Source organism: Chanos chanos, chromosome 9, assembly GCF_902362185.1.
Source record: "Chanos chanos chromosome 9, fChaCha1.1, whole genome shotgun sequence".
In the NCBI taxonomy this organism is placed as follows: Eukaryota; Metazoa; Chordata; class Actinopteri; order Gonorynchiformes; family Chanidae; genus Chanos; species Chanos chanos.
In genome coordinates, this window is record NC_044503.1 from 36,838,909 (window position 1) to 36,856,705 (window position 17,797).

Here is a 17,797-nt window from a genome sequence, read left to right on the forward strand (position 1 = left end):
AGGATGAACAGAGTTATACTGATTCATCTCCACTGCCAGAGTCTTGTCTGTTAACTGTTAGCTCTTGTCTGTTAAAATTATCAAAAGTAAATTATAAAAAGTTATGAAGATGTTAATATCAGTTGTATTGTGTGAGTGTGGAGAGTGTCATTCACACATGTTGTTTTCTCAGAGGGGTTTGAGTTGGGGAGGAGGGCACTGGTTTAGATTGACTCTAATGTGGGTCACGTGACAAAAAGGTAAAAAACCTCTGCTTCTGGCTATTATTATTATTATTATTATTATTATTATTATTATTATTATTATTATTAATAATAATAATAACAACAACAACCATCATCATCATCATCATCATCATCACCATCATCATCATCATCATCATCATCATCACTTATGATAGGGTTAGTATAGTTAATCATTACTAATGATGGAGTTCGTATAGTTAATCATTACTGATGATGGGGTTAGTATAGTTAATCATTACTGATGATTGGTTTGGTTTTGATCCTCAGGAGAAATTTCCACTGAATTAAAAATTAATTAATCACAAATTAATTAATCCATAACTTTTGTCTGCAGCTCTGTGTGTGTAATAAACACCTGGAGTTCTTTCACTCAGATGACAAGGAGAGAAAAATAGTTTACAAATCCCTGTTTGTACTTTATAAAGATCCAGATCTAATGAAGATATCACACAGAGACCTATTATATCAGTCAGGTCTTAATGGTAAAATGATAAAAGATATCACATAGTGACCTATTATATCAGTCAGGTCCTAATGGTGGAATGATAAAGTTATTACATAGTGACCTATTATATCAGTCAGGTCCTGATGGTGTAATGATAAAAGATATCAAATAGTGACCTATTAGATCAGTCAGGTCCTAATGGTGTAATGATTAAAGATATCACATAGTGACCTATTATATCAGTCAGGTCCTAATGGTGTAATGATAAAAGATATCAAATAGTGACCTATTAGATCAGTCAGGTCCTAATGGTGGAATGATAAAAGATATCACATAGTGACCTATTATATCAATCAGGTCCTAATGGTGTAATGATTAAAGATATCACATAGTGACCATTTAGATCAGTCAGGTCCTAATGGTAAAATGATAAAAGATATCACATAGTGACCTATTATATCAGTCAGGTCCTAATGGTGGAATGATAAAAGATATCACATAGTGACCTATTATATCAGTCAGGTCCTAATGGTGTAATTATAAAAGATAAAACATAGTTGACCTGTTATATCAGTCAGGTTCTGGTGGTTGACTATATCAGACACAGTGTTGTAGGTGAAAAACCCCAGCTGGGCTGATCTTTCTCTCAAATTCATACCAACACATCTGACATCAACCCCTCAGCCCCTCTCCAATCCACTTTTCCACACAGTTAGAGCTCCACACTGAGAAACAGGGCTTACCAGAGTTCTCATTTCCTTTGCCTTTTGATCATTACCAGAGTCCTCTACGTCCAGCAGTGTGTTCCACACAAAGTGTTCAGCTAGTAATACAGTGTCTTTCACTCATTCCAACTTCCTGGTCCCCAGAGTCTGAAATAATAAAGTATCCAATAGTTTTCTGGGTTGTTTACAAATTTCCATAGAAATAATTTAGTTGTAAGAGCATGCATGACCAATTAAAATGAAGTGTTAAGTGACATCATGACAGGACCACTCTCTGTTTATTTTCTCTATTTAATCTCCATATCTACTTTCCCTCATATGTCCAGTGATGTAAGATGGTGAACACTTCTAAGTTGCTACTGACCACTCTAGATGAGCTGGACAAAGATAAACGCATTGCAGATGTGGTCTTTGAGTTGAGTGCTATATTATAATAATGTCTAATCTCATTCTTCTCATGCTCCCCAGTGATTCAAGATGCCAGCTGTTCCACGGATCCTGCTGAGAACTCTGGAAGAGCTGGAGAGAGCAGAACTAAAGAAGTTTAAGTGGTTCTTGCATACAGAGAAAGGAGTGGAAGGCTTCTCTCATATCCCAAAGGCTCAGCTGGAGAATGCTGATGTACAGGACACAGTGGATAAGATGGTGGAGAGATACAAACCAAGAGGTGCTGTGGAGATCACACTGCTCATCCTGAAGGAGATAGGGCTGAATAACCTGGCTGGGAAGTTAGAGAGTGAACTCAGAGAAGGTAATACAGCTCACATGACATTTACAACACAAATGTTTATGTTAGGATTGTTGAGGTTAAGGTGTTACCCTCTGTGAGTAAAGCAAATACATAAAGCAGTTTTTGAACAATATGGAAATATATGCAAGTATGATTAATGGAGATGGAGCATGAGGCTTCAGCACATAACACACAGCAGTATAGTGTTCTCTGAAACATCTGAGAGTTTCCTCAGTTTGACCAATGCAGTCTTCAGTAACTGTGTTTTATCAGAGTGTAATCATATCAAACGATAACATTGCATCTCTTCATGATACAATAGAAGAAAATACTTTGCTGAGTAGAAAGCTTCACTTGACGTGTCTCTTTAGATACAACCAATAGCATATGCTCCTGTTGATAGGCAGAATTTAACGTTCAAAGGTACACAAAGTTGAAATTACAATGTATGCATGAAGCTTTTGGATGATGATCCTGGCAACTGATGCCTGGAAGTTTTTTCACAAAGAAAAAATTTTTAATTGGCTGGATAAATGAGGTGAAAACTGTCTGGTAAGAATGATCATCAGCGACTCTCCGTTTTGACTTTTAGCACTGACAGGGAATCACATGCTTAACAATTCTGCCTCAGCCAAAATCATGACCTCATGCTCCACAGTGAGAGTTTTTGATTTTTTAATTTTTTGATTTCCACTTTTTCATGTTACATCATCTGCCTTCAAGCTGCTCCACTCTCATTGGCTATTGTCAGTGTCAGTTCTGACAAGATTATCTCACACCACACAGCCTGTGCTGTCTTAGATCTCAGACAATATGTTACAGAAAAACCTGCCATCCCAGACTATATCTCTTTCCTTTTAATTAAAACTATAACTACACACCATCAAACCACTCACCACTCAGTAAATACAAACCTTTTATGAGGTCTTCATCTGACCAAATTCATATTTTCAAACAGTTAACATTAATCACAGCAACGTGATAATTGATATGTATCACAGAAAAACAAATTCTGAATAAATCAAGCACACCTCAGCTGTCTTATTTAGTCCACAAATACCCAGCAGCTCATTTTAATGGTAACATTATAACATGGGTTAATTTCACTAAATGTGGATCAGTGCAAGTTCATGGTGGGTTACAAAATATCATGCTAATAGGAGAGGATCTCTCATTGTGGTAAAAATTCCAAACTGAGTGCAAAGGATGAGAAATCCTGCTGGTAGTCTACAGACTCATGTCCTGCTCTCAGAGCAGCTTACTTACTGTTTATTTCCCCTGGACTGATCAGTTTGGTTTTAAATCACATGCAACAGACATGTCAAAAACCAACTCCTTACACTGAACTGGCTGATTAAGGGCACATGCCAGGGAACTGAATTTGTACTTGTAGTGACAATTGTATTTACTCACTAAATAAGTAAAAGTTGAGTAACTGGAGGAAAACTGAATGTTTGCTGAAACTAAACCTGTGTCTCTTTTTCATCTGTTAATGTATTTGTTATATGTGTCATATACAGTCAGTAGCTTTTTTGCATCATGTTCATTTGAATTATCTAAACATACACACACAAAAAATGCTGTAATTGTATATATGTGATTGGGAAAAAACACAGTTATCATGATGTCATGATTCACAGTTTCTCTTTCTCTTTCTCTCTTCCTCTTTCTCTCTTCCTCTTTTTGCCTCACTGTGGGACTGAAATATGAAGAAGGGTCTATTCAGAACAGTGCAGTCACTCCAGCTGAGTCCACTTCACTCCAGACAAACATCTCAGCTCAGAATGAAGGTATGGTTCATTTCACTCAGACAAAAGACTTGCATTTTGACAGCTATGAACTGACCTGTCATTGCAAAAATCAGTTTTTGATGCTCCTCTCAGACGCAGATGCAAGGAGATTGTTCGACTTAGTCTTTGGGTCACACATGTAAATACTGGTTCTATATCACCAAGGAGTGAATGAACCTCCCTGCCAGATCTCACCACTACACTCCTCATCAGTGTCAAATGCCCCATTATATTCTGTAGTTTGACTTCAAAGTATTTATCTTGTTTTGAAAAATTTTACTGGATTGCTGGATTTCATTTCAGTTATTTTCACATTTTACGGATTTACTTGGTGTAATAATTCACTGTTTTATACAGTTTCTCCTATTACAAGGCAGATCAAAGTCCTATAAGCTCATAGAAAGCTGATATTGATAGTTTAATGGTGGTAAACTGGATGAGTAGATCAGTTGCCATCAGAGGTTTCTGAGACACTGTCTCTCTCCCTTTCCTCCTCCCACCACTGAAAAAAAAAACAGTCAAAAACAAAAGTATTTATACTGATCAGTTTCTGGACCAAATGAAATCACATCAACACAGAGTAATGAAAACTTCACTGCATACTTTGAAGAAATGAATATATTAAGTAACCCAGTGTATTCTGATTTCTGATTTTGAAATTTTCCATTTCCTTTGACTCAGTTTTACCAGATTATGAAGCTGTCAGAATCAAACTGAAGTCTAGTCTGAAACAGAAATATGAGCGCATTTTGGATGGAACATCAGTGAGAGGCCATAAAAAGTTCCTGAATGATATTTACACTGATCTCTACATAGTGGAGGATGAGACTGGAGGAGTCATTCATGAACATGAGATTATGCAGGCTGAGGCATCAACTAGGAGATTTACCACAGAGGAAACTCCAATCACATGCAGTGACATTTTCAAAGTCCCATCTGACCCAAGTCGAAGAAACAGAAAAGTGCTGACTATGGGAATTGCTGGAATGGGGAAAACTATCTCAGTGAACAAATTCATACTGGACTGGGCAGATAAAAAGACCAACCAGGACATAAAATTTATTTTTCCACTCCCCTTTCGAGAGCTGAATTCAGTAAAAGATGAAAAATACAGCCTGATAGAGTTGCTTCATGAATATTTTGAAGATTCTGCTGAACTGAAGTCTCTTCCAGATGGCGATGGTAAAGTCATGCTCATTTTTGATGGACTTGATGAGTGTCGCTTTCCTCTTGATTTTAATAAGAGAGAGAAATTGAAGAACATTGATCAGAAATCCTCTGTAGGTGTGCTAATAACAAACCTAATCAAGAGAAATCTGCTTCCCTCTGCTCTCATCTGGATAACCTCCAGACCAGCAGCAGCCCATCTGATCCCTCGAGACTACATTGATCAGGTGACTGAAGTACGAGGATTCAGTGATAAACAAAAGGAGGAGTACTTTTGGAGGTACAGTGACAAGGACCAGGAAATGGCCAAAAAAATGATCTCACACATAAAGAAATCAAGGAGCCTCCACATCATGTGTCACATACCAGTCTTCTGTTGGATATCAGCCACTGTGCTTCAGCCAATGCTAGCCACAGACAGTAGTGAAGAACTCCCCACAACTCTGACGGGGATGTACACACAGTTTCTGATTTTTGAGACAAATCAAATGAAAAAGAAATATGAAGCTGAACACATTATACTGAAGCTTGGAAAGCTGGCCTTCCGTCAGCTGGAGAAGGGTAATCTGATATTTTATGAGGAAGACCTGAGAGAGTGTGGCATTGCTGTGAGTGAGGGTTCAGTGTACTCAGGAGTGTGCACACAGATATTCAGTCAAGAGCAGGGAGTCTCTGAGACAGTGGTGTTCAGTTTTGTGCATCTAAGTGTTCAAGAATTCCTTGCTGCAGTCCATGTGTTTCTCTCGCACTGCAATAATAAGGAGAATGTTCTTTATCCTAATACAATTTGGTATATCTGTAAAAGGAAGTCAAAGAAATTAAATGATCTTCACAGACGTGCTATAGACAAGGCCTTAAGGAGTAAGAATGGACACCTGGACCTTTTCCTCCGCTTCCTTCTTGGCCTCTCACTGGAGTCCAATCAGCGACTCCTGAAAGAACTACTGCCACAAACAGTGATCAGACCACAGAGTGTGGAGAGAACAGTCAACTACATCAAGAACACACTCAACAAGAACATGTCATCAGAGAGGAGCATCAATCTCCTCTACTGTCTGAATGAACTGAAGGATGACTCCCTTGTAAATGAAATTCAAAGTTACTTGGGCTCAGGACGTCTCTCAACAGAGAAACTGTCATCTGCCCAGTGGTCAGCTCTGGTCTTTGTCCTTCTGATGTCAGAGGAGACTCAAGAAAAGTTTGAGCTGAAGAAATACAGAGGATCAGATGAAGGGTTGAAGAGACTTCTGCCAGTACTGAAAAACACCAAACGGGCTCTGTAAGTATAAGAGTTTAGTGGTGCAGTTACTTTGGTTCATCATGTGTGCTCTAATCTACAGTGGCAGAACTTGCCCACTTGTTTCCTTCCAGAGAGAAGGACTGGCAAGACTGTATCAGAGGGCAAGGATTTGGCTGCTTATGTAACATCCAAATGAGAAATCTGTTCGTAGCCATGTGTGAGTTTTCCAGTTAAAAGATAATTAAACAATGGGAAATGTGGAAGTTGTTTTGTAAAATGAAACAATAGGATACAGATACTTTCTCCCCTCTCCTCTTCATTTCCCTTTCTTCTATATTTTCTTTTCTTCTCTTTGCTTTATTTTATTTTATTCATTACAATATTTCAGTGTCTTTGCAGCTGATTGTCTTCTGAATCATATTTGCCCATGTCCTTTTCCCTACGCTGTATAGTTTCTGTTAGTGCCAACATATAGATTATTAGTTAAAAAGTTTTTATATAATCTTGGCATGAAGAACAAGTTTAACAGAGAGAACGTATGTAAGCGGAAGAGATCTGTGTCCCAGTGTGAGACAGAAGACATGACAGGAGAGTTTTCAGAGAGGCAGAAAATATCACAGTCACTATATTAGTGGGTAGTTTCTTAAAAGTACAGGTTGTGTATATTTTTCTTACCTGTTCATAACCATTGCTGCACTTATTAAAAAACTTAATTTCATTTTCATAGTCTAGTATTGACTTTAAAATGGAGCCATATGTCTTTATACCGGAATTTGGATCTTTTATTTATATATGGGGGAGTGCTGTGTGTGTGTGTGTGTGTGTGTGTGTGTGTGTGTGTGTTTGTGGCAGGTATATTAGAGGTAGATTAGACTGGCATCATGTTTCTGACAGAGACATGTAGTGATGGAGTTTAATGAGGCAGATTAGACTGACATTATGTTTTTGACAGAGACATGTAGTGATGGAGTTTAATGAGGTAGATTAGATTGACATGTTTTTGATAGAGACATGTAGTGATGGAGTTTAATGAGGTAGATTAGACTGACATGATGTTTTTGACAGATACATATAGTGATGGGTTTAATAAGGTTAGTGACATTTTCTTTGTGGGCATTGGTAACTCATGATAATTCTGAACAGACACACACTGAACAGTCTAATGTGAACAGTGTTAAAAGGATGAATGGGTAATGCCATTGCAAATAAATGGAGCTTTAATTCCACTCGTTAAGTTTCAGTGATAGCACACACACACTGTGAACAGTGAGCAGTGAATTTGTCCTCTGCATTTAACCCATCCAACACACCAGTAGTGAACACACACCAGATGCAGGAGCAGTGGGCAGCCTCCTTGGTGAGCGCCCGGGGACAACACATGGAAACTAAGGGCACATACAGACTCAGAGTTAAAGTAAAGGAGAGAGATCACCTTATGTTTGTTGTGGTGTCAGATGGGCGTGACTGACTTGTGAGGACTTAGACCAGGGGTCGGCAACCAGCGGCTCCCGACACGCATGAGGCTCTTCAGCCCCTCTCTAGTGGCACCATGGCTTTGTCAAAAAAAACTTCTTTTTTTTTTTTTACATTTTGTTATCATTGTTGCAGGCGTAAAGTCATCCTTACATTATCCAATTGTAAAAATATGAAGGCTATACACAGAATAAAAAAAAATGTTTTAACACTTCATCAACTATAATGTGCGTTGTATGCTACATCACGGCCTGGTGCCTCTTTGCCGAAATCTTTGCAGTGGCTTGAGTGGGTGTTTTCCACAGTTGCTAGGTCCACTTATTATAAGCGACTATTGGCTTGTTTTTCTGTGAAGTCAATTATAAATATTGATAGTCTGGGTTGCGGTTTTTGGAGCTTGTTTCCAAAGTGTAGTTGTTTATTTGGGTTTGCTCCCTTTCTCCTGACTCTCTCCACTATAACTGTCTCAGAGATCCATCCACAACCCTGTTCCCTCCACCCCTCCCCTTCCCCAGACAAATCAAAATTTCACTAACAACACCAGGGATTAAGTGGCCAAATACAGAGAAAAAAGAGTGGGAGAAAGAGACACAGATCCATCATGCAGATCTCCTTCAACATGGAAGCACTGATAAACCTAAAAGAAACACAGCACCATTCTCGTCAGTGAGGTTTATGGACATTGGATCCACAGTCTCAAAGCAAAACCAGACAAGACAGAGAAGTGAGCTGAAGGTAGCGACCTACATAGCATGTCACACAGCCATTAGTTCTGTTGACCATCTCAGTGAATGAATTGGATCTACTTGTGATAAACAAAGCAAAATGCACTAGACCAAATGCACAGCGTTAATCCACCAACTGCTCCATGCATGTTCAAAGAACTGCGGAGGGATATTAGAGATGCCCAGTGCTCCCTCATGACTGATGATTCATTTATTCATTCCTCTTTTTTTTTGGTCATTTGGTTTAGTTCAACTTCTGTAGAGTTAAAAAGAAAAACGTAAAATTACAGGTTACAGTATTTTTGAAATGGCTGCTTATAAAATGCAAAATACATTCATACATACACAGTAAATATACTGATCAAGTGGCCTCTCTCTCACACAGTGTGGTAGGTAACATTGCCTGCTTTGTTTCTTTTGAGTTTCTTTTGTTTCCATAGACCTGGTTGCTTGTTCCTCTCATGAGATCTGGTAACATTGATGTTTTCCAAAGCCAGCTACGGATTCAAAATCCCAAAAAAGAAAAGTCTCGGAGGAAAACAGAATTTAATAGTGCCTGGACAGATTGGTTTGATCTGCAGCGAGAAGTTGGCAAACATCAAAAAATCATATGAAAACATAAAAACTGTCAGGTTCGGAATGGAGAATCGGACCCAAAAGCAGTTTCAGTTCAATGGTTTAATAAAGAAAAGATCTTCAACACAAAAATCTCCAGACTCACCAGGAAAAAAGCAGGAACACAAAAACAGCACTCAAAATAGCTGTAGAACCAAAAACTCAGGCAGACTAACCAAAAGGCAGGCAAAAAATGACAATACAGGCACAGGCTGGTTTCCAACAGGCAGGGACTCAAAAACAGGCTTTCAGTATAGACGGACTCAAAAACAGGCTTTCAGTATAGACAGACTCAGTCAAGGTGCTGGGACAATCTGACAACAGGGACTAGCAAAGGTAGGTATAAATAGACAGAGTAATCCAAACAAAATGAGAAACAGGTGAACTCAGAAGGTGGGAAACAGACAATGACAGGAAATGGAACACAAGTGAGGGCGGGGTCAGAGTGACAAGGAAAACCAAAACAAAAGCACATGGAAAAACAAACACAGAATGACCAGCAGGAGGCCACGGAGTGACAGTCCAAGTGCAGATACTGACAAAAAACATATGAGTGAATGGTCATTCAGACCTATTAGTCATGTTGTTGGCTCATTTAGACTGATAGGCTGTTGTACTTGCATTTAAAGGGCTCAGATATTTTTACTGTACATTGAACACGGCAATTGGGCATTTTATTGGACTGCCGTGTGCAATTTCCTCTGCTCCTGAAATATTTCACTGTGCCATGGGGCATGTTACTGAGTGCATAGACGGTGTGTGTGTTTATGTAGACAACATCGTGTTGTGTGGTGTGTGTGTTTATGTAGACAACATTGTGTTAGGTGGTGTGTGTGTGTGTTTATGTAGACAACATCGTGTTGTGTGGTGTGTGTGTGTGTGTGTATGTGTGTGTTTATGGAGACAACATTGAGTTATGGAGTGTGTGTGTTTATGCAGACAACATTGTGCCATGGGGTGTGTGTATATGTATGTGTTTATGTAGACAACATGTGTTATGGGATGTGTGTGTGTGTGTGTGTGTGTGTGTGTTTATGTAGAAAATATTGAGTTATGGGGTGTGTGTGTGTGTGTGTTTCTGTAGATGACATTGAGTAATGGGGTGGGTGTGTGTTTAGGTAGATGACATTGAATTCAGGAGAAAGCTTTCAGACAAGAGCAAGGTGCAAAAGATCCTCAACACGCCCAGACCCACTGACAAAAAGTCTGTCGTACATGCAATGGGGACGATCAATTTCAGAAAATTCAGACTGAACCTGTCTTCACAAACAGTTTCCCTGAGAGAACTGTTACATCATTCAAGTGAATACAAGTGGACTGAGAATCAGGAACAAGAATGGGAGAGACTGAAAACCAATCTAACTACAGAGTCAATGTTCACCTTTTCTGACTCAAACAAACGAACCAAGATACCCACTGATCCACTGATGGTTGTCACATATGCCTCAAGGACGATGACTGAAGTCACTATGCTCAGACTGAGAGAGAATGTCTAGGGTTAGTGTATGGAGTTGAGAAAGTCCACAGCTATGTGTACGGCTCAAATCAAAAATGATTGTGGATGAAACTGCAAAAGACAAAGTTCTGCAAAAGGTTCTAACAAATCTTAAGAACACTACAACTTTTAACATGTAAGTTCAAGTCTGCTGTACACTCAGTCAAACGGCAGAGCCGAGAAAGGAGTTCATATTATCAAACAGCTGCTTAAGGAGGTGACAGACAGTAAATCAGATCCTTATTTAGGTCTGTTAAGTTACCGAGCTTCACCTCTGGAACATGGTGCGACTCCTGCTGAACAACAACAACAACAACAACAACAAAATCTTCAACGAAAAAACAAAACAAAAAAACACAATCACTTGAAAAAAAAGGCAAAAAGCAAATGATGACTTTCAGTGCATGACACTGTGAGAGCTGAAGATTCAAACACCTGGAAGAAGAAAGACACTGTTCTAAAGGAAGTCGGTCCAAGATCTTACACAGTCAGGACAGAGAAGGGACAAACTCTTAGAGGGAATTGTCAGAGTCTTCTGAAAATGAGAGAGACTCTGCAGGAGCAGACTAATGGAGGAGATACAGTCTGTGATTCATCATCTGATCCAGTTTACAATGTTACATCAGAACCAGCACCACTGCAAGACAACGCTGGTCCAGCTGAACAAACATACTTCCCTGTGTTGAGAAGATCCACACACACTGTCAAACCACCTGACAGAGTCTGTAAAAGAAAAGAGAGAGAGAAAAAAAACATGAAACAGGATGTTGACATTGTCCATCTGAAATGGAATTTGAGGTGAATAGTTGGACTGACACTTAACATTTAAAAAAAGAGAGAGAAATGCACTTATGTTTGTTTCCTTTGGACTCTTCTTTGGACTTTATGTCAGTTTAATCGTATGCAGGGGTTATTTCTTCTGTTAATTCTGTTATATAGAGTAACTTGCTCTCATGCCTCGAAGGAAAGGGGATGTAGCGATGTAAAATAATCAAGTAAGATGGCGAGATGACAGTAGTCCACATTTAGAATACCCGAGTGACGTTTTGAGAGGCTGCTTTCCGACGCTTGATTAGTAGAGCGCTAGTAGTAATTGAAAAGTGAAGAGCGGTAATCTCGTGTCACGAGCCTGTAATAAAACAGTAATTTGTTCAAACGGTTCATTCATTCAATGCTAATGAACATCACAGTGACCGACGCGACGCGCATCGAGTGTGTCGGAAATCTGGAATTCTTCGTATACCTGTCTCGTTTGTACTTATATAAAGTTCGTTTGGTGTTGCTTTTCTACATTTGCAGAATAACTGTCAGAGGAATGTTACGGGAATGCAAAAAATCCTCTCTCTCTCTCCCTCTCTGTGTGGACTTGCACTCTGTATTTTCACTGATAAATCCTTATACTTGTTATTGTCTTCTGCGTTTGCCTGAGGTAATTGTTTCTGTACATTAATTCGACCTAAGTACCGTTCTAATAATGTAATTCGAAGTCCAGTCATTGAGGGGGGAAAAAATTAATTATTTGTGTAATTATTTTTACCTCAACATTTCTGACATACTAAGCTGAATGTATGTGGTTGTTTTTTATTATATAAGCAGAACCCAGTTTGTACGGTTATTAATACACTACAGTAGGGCTTTCTACAGGTCAGTGTGATCAGTTTGAACCGGCGAGAGAAGCTTACAGATCTCGGCACTTTTTGCGGTATCCATTATTGGGGTCATTGAGAGATTTTACCTGCACACCTGATCAATCTATCAGTATATAAGCAGAATTTATGAAAACCCATGGAGGACTTTGCAATCGGTTTCTTAAGCTATTTTAAATTGTCGTTGCTAAGCAACCTTAAGCAACCAAAGCCATTGGGAAACCGAGAGACTTGATAACGGCTTGAGCGCGAGGCGAGGGGTGAATTTTCTGAGGTAAAATTTAAGAGAAGACTGACCAGCGTCGGGTCTCTGGGAAATGTCGGATTGTCTGTATCTTTGTTCTTTACCTTCGTGTACAAAATAAGTTTCGTGTTTTCTTTAAAAATCTGTGGAAAACCGCCAGTAAAACGTTAGTTTATTTATTCAGACGCTCCTTGAATTGATACGATGTTGTAATTAGCCTGTGAATACCGTTATTTACATGCGATGTTAGCCTCGCTCTGTCAGTGCAGTAGCGACGGCTGAAAAGTTTCTCTTCACTTTGACGGCAGATTACTCCGTCAAATAACATTTAGGATAACTTTTTCAACGGTAAACGACAATGCTTTTAATTTTATATGGTAAATTTGAGCTTCTTCTTGCACAAGTAACCATACTTGACATCAAATGCACCAACTGTGATTTTCATCTTTACATGACTAATGAGTTCGCCAGTAAACAGAGAATCTGTCTCGCTTTTGTTCTGTGTGGAACATGGCTAGTCCTTCAATATGAACTTGACTGACAGTGTTGTAAGTGTTGTCCTTTTTGATAGCTTACTTTCCGTTTAAATTTTCAACTAGCACTTGTCCATTGCCCAAAATATCACACTGCCTGTTTGAGGAATTTAAGCAACATTTCACAAGTTTTTGTCAAACTTTATCAGTACAGTTTTTAATTCTTAAATGAGTGAATGCTTATATTCTCTCTCTCTCTCTCTCTCTCTCTCTCTCTCTCTCTCTCTCTCTCTCTCTCTCTCTCTTTCTCTCTCTCTCTCCAGACTTGCTGGTTGTAAACTCACTGAACAGTCCTGTTCATCTATAGCCTCAGTTCTACAGTCAGCAAACTGTCCCCTGAGAGAACTGGACCTGAGTAACAATGACCTTCAGGATTCAGGAGTGAAGTTTCTCTGTGTCGGACTGAAGAATCCACACTGTAAACTGGAGATCCTGAGGTAAGTATTAGTCAGGAAGACAGATAGCATTACCATCTGAAAGGACTAAGTTATGTTCAGGATCATACTGACGATCAGTTGCTAGTTTATGGATTAGAGTATTTTGAATAGACTGCTCTCGTTTATGTTGCAGAAACGTATGTCACGTCACATGGTAGCACATGCAGGTTGGATGACTTTACAACTTAAGTGGCCGAAACTCCAAATACAGCCCCTCCCCTTCTTACAACCTATGCAACTTACAATCATCTGTACATACGACCGAAAAAATAAAATCTTTAGACCACAGCTGCCCAAAACATTACCAAGAGTGGGGTTAGCATAAATTGGTTAGCATGTTTGGTTCAGTTACCAAAGTTGACGTGCTTGCTCGCGAAAGTTTGTAATTGAACTCTGGCTAGGAGCAGTAGTTTCAAATATGTGTTGGACATTGTTGAGAGAGTTGAATGGGAAGCTGGGGTCAGAACAAAAATAAGAGCCCAACTGTATGTGAGTCAAACACTGGCTAAATACTGATGAGAATCAGTGGCATTTAATACTCCTAGCCAACCCAACTCTACCTTTAAATCATACATTTAGATATGTAAATTAGGCATCCAGCTGTTGATTTTTTCAATGATATGTTTTTTGCAGCATGAGTGAAAAAGTCCTCTGTTTTCTCTAGACTTTCTGACTGTGGTATAACAGGGGAAGGATATACAGCTCTGGTCTCAGCTCTTAAATCAAAGCCCTCACACCTGATAGAGCTGGATCTGAGAGGGAACAACCCTGGAGACTCAGGAGTGAAGCTGGTCACTGATTTACTACATTTACTTAATAATATGGAGTGTAAACTGAAGACACTGAGGTGAGAAAGTTTCACAAAAGAGCATATAGTTGTGATAGAGCTGTAGAAGGCTGATTTCCACACCAGACTGACATGGTTAGAGTGAATCATTTTAACTTCTGTTATTCCTGTGTACAGTTAATCATGCTCTTTGTAAACTAAACTGGGAACAGCCCCAGACTCTAAAGGGGGGGTAGGAGCAGCAGTGACATATATATGTGTGTGCATATGTGTGAATATTTTTAAAACAACGATTCATGCTCCTCTCTCTACAGGTTGTTGGAAAGTGGTGCTGCAGATAAAGCTTGTGATTTTCTGAGTTGATATTTGGGCAGAAACCCTTTAACCTACTCAGAGCTGGATCTTGCCTTATTTCTTTCTCAGATATTTAGGACAATTGTAGCAGCAGACAGTTATTGAATGATGATTAACATAAATACACTCTTCCTCTCTCTGTAGGTTGTTGAAGAGTGATGCTGCAGAAAAAGCCTGTGTTTATCTGACTGAAGTTCTAGAAATAAACCCCTTACTCCTGACAGAGCTGGATCTGAGTGAGAGGAAGCCAGGAGACACAGAAGTGAAGAAGTTCTGTCCTCTTCTGGAGGATTCACACTGCAGACTGACTAAACTTGGGTTAGTGGTTTAATTTGTCTTATTTTTTCATTTATTTATTTGTTTGTTTTGTTTTCTTTTTTTTTTATTTCATTTAAACCTGACAATGAAAAATCTTCCAGATATAAAGAGAGTGGATGACATTCCTCTGTGTTTTCCCCCAGTGTACTGACTGGCAGAAAAGCATTACTGGACTGTAAGAGTGGACACTGGTTTTCATTTACATAAATAGGGGGAACACCCACCAAACATTAGAATAGTAGAGTAATTGATATTGATGAGATTTTTTTATCTATGTAATGTTTCAGTGCAGTGCTACAGTAAAGCTAAACAGTTTACTGCAGAAGGAAAAGAAAATTACAGCATTTTCAACAGTCACCAGTATAATTACCAATATTTACTTTCCAATTTCTTTAGCAGAGGAACGTTTACCAATAGCTGTCTCACCATGGAGAGCCAAACATTCAGAATATTCTTAAGTGATACATTATCTGCCATGTCATGATTTTACTTATGGAATCAGTAATGGTTGCCATCCACCCCACCCCACCCCAACACTCTCTCTCACTACAGGCTTAATGACAGCAGTATAACAGAAGAAGGCTGTGCTGCTCTGACTTCAGCTCTGACATCAAACCCCTCACACCTGACAGAGCTAAATCTGAGTGGGAATAAAGTAGGAGACTCAGGAGTGAAACACATCTCTGCTCTACTGGGGAATCCACACTGTAAACTACAGAGACTGCTGTAAGTAAACTGACAACGAGTGTGCGATGTAGTGAGATGCACTAAACAGAGTTTTGGAGTCAAAAGATAAGACAAGAAATCCCAAACAAAGAGTTATATATTTAATGGTAGGGCTGAACAATGAATGGATTTGAAAGAATGCAATTAGCAACTCTCAAAGGCTGTGATTTAGGATTTAGATGTTATGGAGCAGGTCTGACCTACGGTTCCTCTGAATGCTGCAGAAAGTTCCACTGAATTGAATGGGCCATCCCACCGTTGGGAGGTCCAATGTTTCTTGATAATGACAGCTGAAAAAAATGAGTGGGCGCCTACGGGGCAACAGGTTTTGTGCTTATGATTCACATCTTTATATCATTCTGCAAGTGGTCTGTTCACTTCTCGTAACGAAATTAAAACACCCGCCTGCAACAAGTTGACGAGTCTACAGGTAGCATAAAACGTTGCTATGCAACACTTGCAACTTAAAGGCTCTGTTTGCTAGACGATTTTCTCAGCGGATGCCACGAAACAGCAATAAAATCATTAAAATGAAACATTATGTGAAGGTTCTTTTATCATTTAGGTAAATAACCGTATAATTAGCGGGGTCATGTTTGTCATGTCAGGATTTATTTTTCGATAATGCCTGGCGGACTAAACATTATCCCTTACATGTTCCATTGTTCTGTGTTCTATGCCAGTTAAATAAACACATTTTTGAAGCAATTCCATATCTTTAAGTTATCATTTTTGCATTAGAATATAGAGCAATTAATGTTTTGATTGTGTCTCATGCGCTAATGCTCCATCACATGTTTTAAATCTATTACACAGTGTATACAGAAATGAGACTTGGCTTAAAAAATTAGATGGCAGATCAAATCAAAATCGCAATATCTGTCAGAAAATTTTCCCCAAATCGTTCAGCCCTGTTTTACAGTACATGCTTTCCAGTTCTGCTGTGTGATCAGAGAGTCAGTTGTGTTGTGCTGCAGTGCTGCTGTACTTTTATCAATACAGCATTAAAAACAAGCCTGAAATGGCCTATTTATGTTATGCATTGGAATTATTCTCACTCTCTCCCCATTTGTCTGTAGTCAGTGTAACTAGTATAAAAGAAGAGGGCTAAGATTAAGGACTTTCAGTGCTAGATCTAAGTGGAGCTAGAGTAAATCTGTCTCTCTCATGATTAATGTTTGTGACCAAGATAAGAGTAAGCACTTTACACAGTTTCCTGCTCTCCCCCTAAAGGCTTGAAAACAACAGTGTGACAGAAGAAGGCTGTGTCGCTCTGACTTCAGCTCTGACATCAAACCCCTCACACCTGACAGAGCTGAATCTGAGTGGGAATAAACTAGGAGACTCAGGAGTGAAACGCATCTCCACCCTACTGAAAAATCCACACTGTAAACTACAGAAACTGCTGTAAGTAATATGATGGTGAACAAAACTTTACATTTCTATGACGACTTTGTATAGATGTAGTGTATCCATTAAAATCTGTGATATGTCTATGACAGTAATACCTCATATGAGAAAGACATGGTGGAATATAAATGTTGCCTTTAAACTCCCTCCTAAGGCACAGTGAGGCCAGTCTCAGAAAATGAACATGTCCAATTGTTGATTTTTTCAATGATATGTTTTTTTGCAGCATGAGTGAAAAAGTCCTCTGTTTTCTCTAGACTTTCTGACTGTGGTATAACAGGTGAAGGATATACAGCTCTGGTCTCAGCTCTTAAATCAAAGCCCTCACACCTGATAGAGCTGGATCTGAGAGGGAACAACCCTGGAGACTCAGGAGTGAAGCTGGTCACTGATTTACTACATTTACTTAATAATACGGAGTGTAAACTGAAGACACTGAGGTGAGAAAATCTCACAAAAGAGCATATAGCCGTAATAGAGCTGTAGAAGGCTGATTTCCACACCAGACTGACATGGTTAGAGTGAATCATTTTAACTTCTGTTATTCCTGTGTACAGTTAATCATGCTCTTTGTAAACTAAACTGGGAACAGCCCCAGACTCTAAAGGGGGGGTAGGAGCAGTAGTGACATATATATGTGTGTGCATATGTGAATATTGTTTTTAAACAATAATTAATGCTCCTCTCTCTAC

General features: G+C 39.1%; 1 protein-coding gene across 1 annotated transcript; it reads left to right on the forward strand.

The window, feature by feature from the left end:
• Nucleotides 1–1,892: 1,892 nt before the first annotated feature.
• Nucleotides 1,893–13,514, forward strand: LOC115821240 (NACHT, LRR and PYD domains-containing protein 12-like). The gene is made up of 4 exons (XM_030785017.1): nucleotides 1,893–2,166; nucleotides 2,350–2,379; nucleotides 4,626–6,381; nucleotides 13,337–13,514. The coding sequence occupies exons 1-4, from the start codon at nucleotides 1,893–1,895 to the stop codon at nucleotides 13,512–13,514; spliced, it is 2,238 nt and encodes a 745-aa protein (XP_030640877.1).
• Nucleotides 13,515–17,797: the final 4,283 nt, after the last annotated feature.

Bases quoted from the DNA above. Each gene is read 5' to 3' on its own strand.
- LOC115821240 (XM_030785017.1), top strand. From the start codon at position 1,893: ATGCCAGCTGTTCCACGGATCCTGCTGAGAACTCTGGAAGAGCTGGAG. The intron at 2,167-2,349 runs GTAATACAGCTC...ACAGCAGTATAG, and splicing joins AGAGAGTGAACTCAGAGAAG to TGTTCTCTGAAACATCTGAG. The intron at 6,382-13,336 runs GTAAGTATAAGA...CTCTCTCTCCAG, and splicing joins AAAAACACCAAACGGGCTCT to ACTTGCTGGTTGTAAACTCA.